Consider the following 10044-nt stretch of genomic DNA (forward strand, 5'->3'; position numbering starts at 1 on the left):
AGGGTCCTGGGTTTGAATCTTGGTAACGGCGTCTGGTGGGTAAAGGGTGTAGATTTTTCCGATCCCCCAGGTCAGCATATGTGCAGACCTGCTTGTGCCTGAACCCTCTTTGTGTTTACACGCAAGCAGAAGACAAAATATGCTTGTTAAAGATCCTGTAATCTATGTCAGTGTTCTTATCAGTATGGTTGTCTACATGATGGGTTGAAAACGGTAATAAACGTGAAAGTCCACTTGTGTACATATGGGAGTTACAGCCCATGAATGAAGAAAAAGATGATGTGGCAGATTGCTTGCAGTGGAAAATGTGTAATAAATTAATTTTGTTCTTTATTTTTGGAAGGCTGTCTTCGTGTTTAGAATATAAATAAATGTTAGATTATACTAATTTTCAGTAAAAAGTGAACTGTGCACATTTCAAAACTAGCACCCTTGACATTGTGTTCACTTTAGTCTTTAAATTGTGGGCAATGTGGATGTAGACTAATAAGTGAATTAGCTTCTGGAGTTAACCTTTGCTGTACATAATCATAATGGGTCTTAACTGACCCACACTAGCCAGTCAGATTTTCTTTTGATAATTTAGATTTTAAGCTGCCTCCACATGTTTTGAGCATGGGTCTCTGAGACCTTCAGCTTGCGTTAAGTTTTCAGTTTTAGTTTCCTAAGAAGGCATCATGATCATTGTGTTCGGACAAATCCATACACTACCATACATCTGCTAAGCAGATACCTGACCAGCAGCATAACCCAGTGTGCTTTGTGAGGCCTTGAGTGCATGCAAATATATATTTGTGTACCTATAAGAGTTGATCTCTTCTACAGTTTTTCCAGAGGACAACTCTTCCGTTGCTGTGGGTTCTTTATCAGTGCACCAAGTGCATACTGCACATGGGACATTGGTTTATCATCTCATTTGAACGACTAGACGCTCAGTTTGAGGGTGACAGCGGGAATTAAACCCAGACACTCACAGACACATTATACTATTTATAGGCAGACAAGCGTCTTCAGCCTTTCACTTCCGACCATGGATACAGCAGCGGTTTAGGGGTATCTACATTGTCAAGTATCCAGCCACACATTTACATCGCTTACCTCCCATCAGAATAGCAAGATGAACTTGATGAGTGTTCAAAGCAATTTCTGACCATGTTCTGGCTCATTTTTTTGTGTTTTATGAGAGTGTCGACATGACTGCCAGAACATACAGTATAGAGGAGGTGGCTAGAATTTTGTTTTCAGCACAACTTCAACAACAGCAACTTGAAAAAGTTATAGAAAAGGAAAGTAATGTTGTTGATCAACTGAAGTAATTCTGGTTATCCTGATGATCATTACATACTACAACAGTACAAGGTACATCATCAGGAAGGGTGCAGGGTTGTGTCAGAAGTGGGTATAGAAAAAACCCAATATTCTAGCTTGAAACCTTCATTTTGTGGTTTTCATCTACTATGAAACCCCCCAGATGAAAGCTTCAAGCCAAAATGTTGTTTACAATGAGTTTTTGTGTTGTAATATTGTCTTGTGTGATAGTGTTTGTGGGTGTTTGTGTGGGAGAGTGTGTGTGGGTGTATGTGAGTGGTTATGTATAGTATTTATTTTTAAAATCACATTATACTTTATAGTGCAGGAAACAGCATAATTGCACTTGACTGTTGTGGTTATACATTTACTAATATTTTAGCACTATTTCCACCTGCAAAATAAACAAGCTTGAATTTTTGTTGTTTTTTCCCAAAAAATATTGTGTGCATTTTTTTTCTAAAAATCCGAGTTACCTTCCCCTGATTGGGAGTTATCGCATCCTGTCAACATTGAAGTTATGATAATTATATTCTCTATTCATTTTCCTTCAAGAAAAATATACTTTTACATACTTTTGATCATTTTAATTTTTTGTGATTTTTTTCTGAGGTTGGTGAATATTTTGCAAAGATCACAAATAGTTCTGGAAGTGAAAGGGCTAACCATATTTGTGACTTCTCTCTTTGTGGGAAGGCTTTATTCCTTCAGAAAAAAAAAAAAAAAGTCCTGGAAGACCCATTACATGCTGTAAGGTTTTATTCTTTTAGAAAAGAGCATGGGTCACCAGAGACATATGATGTGCAAAATTTTAGGCGATGTACTATGAAGATTAAATATTGACTAGTTGATTTGATTCATAATAATCATACTGTTTATATTGCTATGAAGTATGTTTTCCTGTGTTATATTCATACTTGTACTATGATTTCTCTATGGACACAGACATATACAAAGAGTAATCACTTTGTTGATGCAGCTGGATAAAAGGGCCCACCACAATGCTTTGGAGCGGAAACGCAGAGACCACATCAAAGACAGCTTTCACAATCTCCGAGATTCTGTTCCAACTGTACACGGAGAAAAGGTAATTACAAGATGTATGCACTGAGTGACCCTAACTTGTGTTGTGATACATGGCTTCTACAGGATTCATTTGGATTTCTTCACAAAACTTTAAACAATGCATAACTTTAATACCATTTACAGATTTATTGTTAAGATTCAGAAGTTGGCTTTTGTGTTTCCTTGTGTGTTGATCATTTATTCGTGTGAAAACAAGCGCAGCCCTACTAAGTATCGAGAGTCGAGGTGCTAGGATGCCTCTGCAAGCCTTGATGTCTTTACCTGAAATTGCTCTGCCCCAGATTGCTTAGGTGCAGGGGCGATTCACAGCCAGGGTATGCACCTCCTTTCATTGGTTACAGGAGAGCAAGCCTAAGTCATGTCAGAGACCAGGTAGTTGTTGTGGCTAATAAACAGGGGGCCTGTACCCTCTGAAGAGGTGGTTCTGTGGACAATCAGAATGGCCTTGAGTGCTGGGTTGTTAGCCCACGCATTTTTGCAGTTTCACGATTTCTCTCACTTTCTGAGAAATTGTGGGAATGAGAGAAAGCGTGGTCTTTCCCTTCCCGCACTTGCTCTCAATTGAGAGAAAGCGTGGGGGGTGCCCACATGCTTTCTTACACATTGTGAGAAAGTGTGAGAAGTCTTCCTTACCGATATCAAAGACATTTGATTTCCTTTGTCATCGGGGATGGTTTCTTGTCTTTTCCCAACACAAATCTTATAGAAAAATGAGAGAGGAAAAGAAAAGAGACAGATGATCATGATAATGATGGTGAGGTAAGTGAAGACATTGACGGTGATGGCACGGTATTTGTCTAAAAAATTTTTAAATTTAAGCGCATGTGTGTATGTCACTGTGTGTGTGTGTGTGTGTTTCCTTTTTTCTGTTCGGTTGGCTGGTTGATTTGTTTTTCCTTCTTTCAGTTTGTTTTTAAGATAATGTTTTCATGTTCTGAGTGTCTCTCTGAAATTGAGAATCTATTTTCAGAACAACGTTGCATGCAAAAGGATTGGTTGAAAGCATTCTGAGGGAATAATTTTCTGTTCTGCTTATTTAAGCTTTGATCAGTACATGTTTATGACTATATTGAGAAAGGGAAAATGCGTGAAAAATGAAAAATATCACCTTTTGACAGGTATAATCTAAAGATGTGTAAATTTATACTAAAAACCAAATGTTTGAGTGAAAGATCCTTCACAAATCTTAAATATTTCATTCTTACTTTCTGTCTAAGTCACTCTTAGAGTTTCATAAAGTGAACTTTTGAGTTCAAATGCTTGTAGTTTTTCTGTCAGTAGCTTTTTTTACTTTTAATACTAATTTGTTTGGCATCATTGATTTGCTCCGTTCTGAGATGGCGTAGCAGCTTGGATGAAAGTCTGTCTCATATTTTTGCGGGGTAGAGATATGCATCTTCAAAGGAATACAAGTATCCACCACAGTGTCAGTTTCAACTGTAGTGAGGGACTTGTCTTTGATATAAATGGTTCATCATGTTTTAAACAATCATAAATGTTTTCATGATCAGTATAGATGATTCCAAAAGTGAAAAACTGGTAACAGTAATTACCAGTGTGCATACATATTTTTCAGGGGTGGGGGTCAGAAAAAATCAGGTGATTTCAAATGTTCGGCACAATCAAATGGCATTTTTATATTAATTTTCTTCAGTCTTCCTGCAAAAACCAGTTGAATTCAATATTCTTTTGACATCATGATTCTGGTGATTGTATTGCAAATAGTTGTTTCATCAAATCATTTGCAGTCCACAAACTAATAATAAAATGATCATGTGCACAGTTCCTTGGCATTAAAGCGATTGCTGACTTTTGACCATATGGTCAGTGGTGTTTACTTATTAGAAGAGATTTGCTTTTAGTGTGTCAGTTTGTTTATTACTGAATATTTCTAAAATATATTTATTTCTTATTTTGGAAACAGGTTTCGAGGGCACAGATCTTGAAAAAGGCAGCAGACTACATACAGCTATTGAGAGAAAAGAACACTACTCATCAGAAGGACATTGATAGCATGAGAAAAGCCAATCAACACATCCAGACTCAAAGTAAGTCATGTTTAAGATGATGTGTTTCGTATTCCACTTGATCTTCTGTTTTTTTTATGAATGCTAATGCCAAACAGAATCATCAGCTGTCAGCTGGATGTCATCACCCACACACAGCAAAATTTTACTTGGTGAGACACTGTCAGTTGCAGTGAATGAGATGCATCTTCTCTTCAAATTGGGCTGTGAAAGTTAAAAAAAAAAAAAAAAACATCAAAAGAAGACATTTTAAATCTGACATTACCCTTGCATGGTATTAAAAAAGAAAAATAGACATCACCAGTTAACCCAAATGTCAGATTGAATGTCACCCAAGGCCTGTTTCCCTAAAGTTGTGTTGCCAATTTTGTGGATGCAATTTTTTGTTTCTCGTTTGTTATATTTTTTAACCCTTGTGAAATTTCCTGAAATACAAGCAACTACCAACAACAGCAAAAGTTGTGCTGAATTTCCAGCTCCTTGGATCTATTGTATCTTCCATGGGACAATTTTTTTTATATATTGATAAACAAGGATGGATATACTACTACTTCTACTATGGATGTCCATTGTAGGGACTACATGACGTGGGTGTATTCTATGTTTCCTTTTATGATAAAACCCATGTCAGCAAGGCCTGTAAGATGACACCTGCAGTGTCGGTCAGGAAATTTGAGCAGCACTCTCAGATGCATCTCTGAAGTGGATGATCTTCAGCTGTGTGGTCCCAGTCTTCCCATCTGATTATATAGTGCCCTCCACTTGGGTTAGGTTCTGGCTACAGGCCCCCCCAAAAATGCACCTCTGTTGGGACTTGAACCCTTGTCTCCCAGTTTTTAGTCAGCAACACTAACCGTTTCACATTCTTATCAGTACACAGTGTATATGTGTTTTTATGTATGTTTCAGTTAAGTTGTTGGAGAAATACAATGAAACATCACAGTTTTCTGCAAGAACACGACAGCAGGCCAAGATGCAAGGTCCGGGGCAGCCACTGTCGGAGAGTTCAGAAGAGGACGATGCAGCAGCAGCAGCTGGTCAACCAGTTAGAAAAAAAATGAAGGCAACAGCAGACAGCTAGTATTTCAACTGTACTTTGTGTATCATAGTCTTCTTTCTTTTTCTTTCTTTTTTTTTTCTTTTTTTTTGTCACTGTTTTAATCTGGGAAAGCGCCGTGCGCACAATAACTAAACATATAGCCATGTACTTTTTTTTTTTTTTTTTTTTTTTTTTTTTTACAGTGTAGGTGAACAAAGAATTGCTTTGTGTTTGCAGAAACGAGAACAATCTAGGAAACAAAAAATTGTCATCTGTTGCACTTACTTAAACCTTGAAAATGGGAACAGAATTTTGGGATCTATTTTGGCTATTGTAGTTTAATGTAACTTGAGCAGTGAACAAGATTTGCATTGGAAAAAGTCAGTGATGAAGATGACAATTAACAGATGCTGATGGTAGCTTTTTCTCAGTTTACAAACTTCTTCACAGTGTTTGTGGTTCTTTTCTATAATAAACCTGTGTGATGACGATTTTTTAAATTTATTTCTACTTCATGTTTCTCAGTAGTGTTTGGTGCCACTTGTTCAGGGGTCTACATCCACATGAGTTACACTTTCTGAAAGTCTGACCGTTCTGATGAAGAAAAGAAATGTCCTTTTGTATTTTTTAAAGGTGCTGTTACTGTCAGATTCACCATTGCTTACTTTGCAAGTGACACTTTATGTGCTAACTAGAATCTGAAAGATATGCTTTTGGAGCTGGTGAATTCATTAAAACATCAACTATTGCAGCAACAATATGGCAGTTTCTCAGTTTCTGTTTAGTGTTAATATTTGTATAGATCGATGGAAAGTCTCTGCATCTCTTGAAATATTGTGTCTGTCCTATTGTGTGTTGATTGACCTAGTTAATTTCAGCTTCCCACAGGTTAAGAACAAAAGACTTCTCTTATTTTGATGTTCAGACAAGTCACAATCAATAGGAATTGCCCCCGAGTATGAAGCTGTCACAAGTATTAGTTACCTCAGCACATTTGGTGTTGTGTTAGAATAACTACTAGTCTTTTATTTGTTTATATTTCTATTTCGTCCATCCGTTTTGCAAGTGTAAGGGGAAGTGTTTTAGTTTATTAATCTCAGATAAAAGGGTGTATCACAAAATGCTTGGCTGAATGATGTTTGCAGATGAAAGTGTCAAGTGTAGCAACGTTTTGAGAATTTCACATTTTAGATATGAATGAAAGACAAGTATATATGAATGAATGAATGGATGAATGCATAATTACACTCACACAAATTTTGTAAATGAATTGTTAACATTGCTAGAGGACTGAATTCAGTAGAATAGAACACGGACAAAGAAATGCAGGTCATTGACATTATGAAAGTGCACAGTACAAGAAAAAAAAAAGGGCATAAAACGAAGCCTCCCCCAACCATTTCCACTTTTGCCCTACCCTCCCTCTCCAACTGTTTACTGTTCTGTATTGGTCTGATAAATCATCTCAACTGTGTACTGGTCTGATAAGTCATCTCAACTTGGTCCATAGCGTTACTACCCCCACGGGTGTTCAGTGCTGGCTCTTTAGTTGGCCCTGCGAAAGTTCGTGAACCCAGGAAGTAGGACATGGATATGAATAAACGCGGCTGACAAATAGGCCGCGCCAGCAGCACTCGCTGTACGCTTGTTCGGCGGTAAATCTGCTTTGTTTCTTTCGCGCATCATCTCCTCGGATGGATCGGAAATAACGACTAAAGAAGTAGTTTTCTAAAAAGAACACAAAATAAGCTTTCCATTGACTCCAAACACTGTTTTCTTACATAGCGGTTGTTGCGGCAACGGCTGAAACATAAATGAAGAAAGAGAAGAGAAGGATAAGCAGAAACATGATCGCAAAAATCGTTAAGTTTAAATCCCTCTCTAAGAAAACAGGCGTTTAGCACAATAACATCGTAAATACACACAGAACATATAGCATGCCTGCATGCAGATTAGCTTACCTTTTGAGTTGTGCGATTTTTCTTGGGAGCACAACAAACGTTTAAATGAACACACTGTAGCATGGTGAGTGCGAGCAGCAGGGGGATGGAGAGCGGGGTGAGTGTCTGTCGGCTTATGGCACTGCCGTGCCCTTCATTTCACGAGAAAGACGAAGATTTTTAAGGTAAAAAAAAAAAATGAAACGATGATGTTGATAAAATAATGAAATTGTGTAAATCAAATCAAACTGCACTCCAATAATACAACCAGGAATGGCAATAATTCAACTTTCTGTAATCGCTGCAGGAAATGTGTGGATGCTGTGAAAAGGTGGGAAAAGTGGGGCGGGGGCCGCGGGGCCGAGTGAAACAAAGAAGGCAGTGTCCCAGTTTGGCGCGCGGGGCCAGAAATACCGCGGCGAATGTGCCGGTCAGTACAGAGTGCGGTGGGAAAGTCTGGCATTAAAAAATTTTTGACCCAAGACGCTAGACGCTGCTCGGCCAACTAAAGAGCCGGATTTTGTGCTCGGCTGAGCAGCCGTGTCCCTGACCTATCCAGTGTACTGATTGTATTGGTTAAGAATAAAACAACAACATGGTAATAAACACTCCTAAGCAGTAAACACTATACAGTTATGATTAATTTTTGATACAAGATTTAACAGATGTTGAAATTTTATCCTGCTCAATATGAATCGGCTTTCTCACAATCACAGTGACCACCTTGACCCCACCCTGTGAGCAAAACGCAGATGAGTCGCATCAAATTTAATTCCTTTAGACACCGTCCAAAGCTTTGTTCTTGTACACACAAAAATACTTCAGAGTGACAAGATGCTTTGTGGAAAGTACGTAAACTGGACCAGGTAAGGCTTCACAATGGTGATGGCTGACTAGATCCCTGCCTTCCTCCCACACCTGCTGTGAATGTTTATTGCACTGAGTGAGTTGGATTTTGGGACTGTCAATTGCAATAACTTTCCATCTTTCTGGCCCTTTTTCCTGTTCCAACCACTCAATCAAAATGGAAAAGAAAATGTATCAACTCTTCTAAAAATAGATGGAATGAAAAATGTTCAATCACACACTAAACCTTGATCCACTGGTGCACTCTGGCTGGGGTCTCAGTCTTGCCCTGAGCAAAATACTCTGCCCAAAGCGGATAATTTGGAAGTAGTTGTGGGAAAAATGTTTGTTGGCAGCAGATGCAGTTTAGAACTTGGTTCTGAAAAATCAAAAAGGCAGTAGGGAACTGGTTAGGCAGTGTCGTGGACAAATGTTCAAGATACTGCTTGTTCAGTAGAGTCATAGACCTTGTGTTTAGTTTCTTGGCTTCTACTTTGTGGCTAGTCCATTTCAACAGCTTCCCTTCTTAATATCCTGTGCATGCCCCCACACACACTTAGGCCCTAAAGGGGTTGTGTGAGAGGCAGATGGTTTTTGTTTTTACATGTTTTATGTATAGTTCTTGGTGTTCTTTATTTTGATCTGGAGTCAGTAGTGCTGGGCGCCTTCTTTCTTTTGCATATTCCATTGCGGCATTGTTTATAGTATAGTTTTTGTGCATACATAGTTCTGTAACGGTGTTGGAAATTATCACTCTTTTGGCAGTCATCATTTTGGAATGCTTACAATGCAAAAAGAAGCTTCTTTTTAAGAGATAGTATCGGTTCTCTGATTTCCCTTATAAGATCAGGTTTTTTAAATTAACTGAATTGCTCAAATCTAGGACAGGATATGAATGTGTGAAGGAGCTCATATCTGTTAAGAGGAACTTTGGTTATGATGGTTCCTTGACAGTCACTCTGACTTCAAATAGACAATACATAATAATGTAGACTTTTGTTCACTCTACAATACACTAATAACATAGACCTTTGTTCACTTTACAGTGTATTAATAATGTTAATCTCATTTTAGGTATCACTTTTGGGGTGATAATGCTGTCCCTATACCCATCAGCTTGTTGGCTGCCTCCTGAGTTCTTGTTTTGCAGTTGCACCTGCATCACTGGTTTTTACAGGATGACTCCAGATTCCCTGGCACTACTGTCAGTGGCAGTTGATGCAGACATGTCAAGTTACAGGTCTGTTCAGTTGGCCATAGTTTGTACTATCAGTTGATATTCTCAATGTGGACAGTGTTGTTGACTAATAACCACCTGTGTGCGTGTTTGGAAAACTGTAAGTAGCAAACATTTCATTAAACAGTATATTCAAACCATATTGTTTCTGTGGAGGATGTCTTTATGCTATTTGGAGTTTGAAGATTTTGACCATCAACAGAACACTGGACTTCAAATCTGAGGATCTTCACCTGGCGGAAAGCACTTTTTTCCAATGTCGCATGTTATATATGAAATTACCAGTGCAAAATCTCCTTTGCATTATACACATGCAGATGATCAAATGTTACATCGAAGATCAGAAAATCTGTGTGAAGACTAATGTGTGTTATGAAAACAAGAACATTGTAGATTGAACCAGCATGCAACCCCTGAAAACGGTTTCAGTTACTCAAGGCATCGTCACTGCATTTGGACAAATCCATATTATTTATATGCTACAGCATATAAACCATATTATTTATATGCTACACCAAAACTGCTGCGCAGTCCTGACACCAGCATAACCCAACACGCAAG

The 10044-nt window shown here is 38.3% G+C and overlaps 1 protein-coding gene across 1 annotated transcript in view; it reads left to right on the forward strand.

The window, feature by feature from the left end:
- The window catches only part of LOC143280979 (protein max-like), a 12254-nt gene extending 2629 nt beyond the window's left edge, over positions 1-9625 (forward strand). The window contains exons 3-5 of the mRNA XM_076585829.1: positions 2288-2395; positions 4319-4442; positions 5330-9625. Of these exons, the coding sequence (XP_076441944.1) occupies positions 2288-2395; positions 4319-4442; positions 5330-5502 (405 nt within the window). The 3' untranslated portion in view covers positions 5503-9625. The remainder of the gene's footprint in view (positions 1-2287; positions 2396-4318; positions 4443-5329) is intronic.
- Positions 9626-10044: the final 419 nt, after the last annotated feature.

Source organism: Babylonia areolata, chromosome 4 (assembly GCF_041734735.1).
Source record: "Babylonia areolata isolate BAREFJ2019XMU chromosome 4, ASM4173473v1, whole genome shotgun sequence".
Taxonomy (NCBI): Eukaryota; Metazoa; Mollusca; class Gastropoda; order Neogastropoda; family Buccinidae; genus Babylonia; species Babylonia areolata.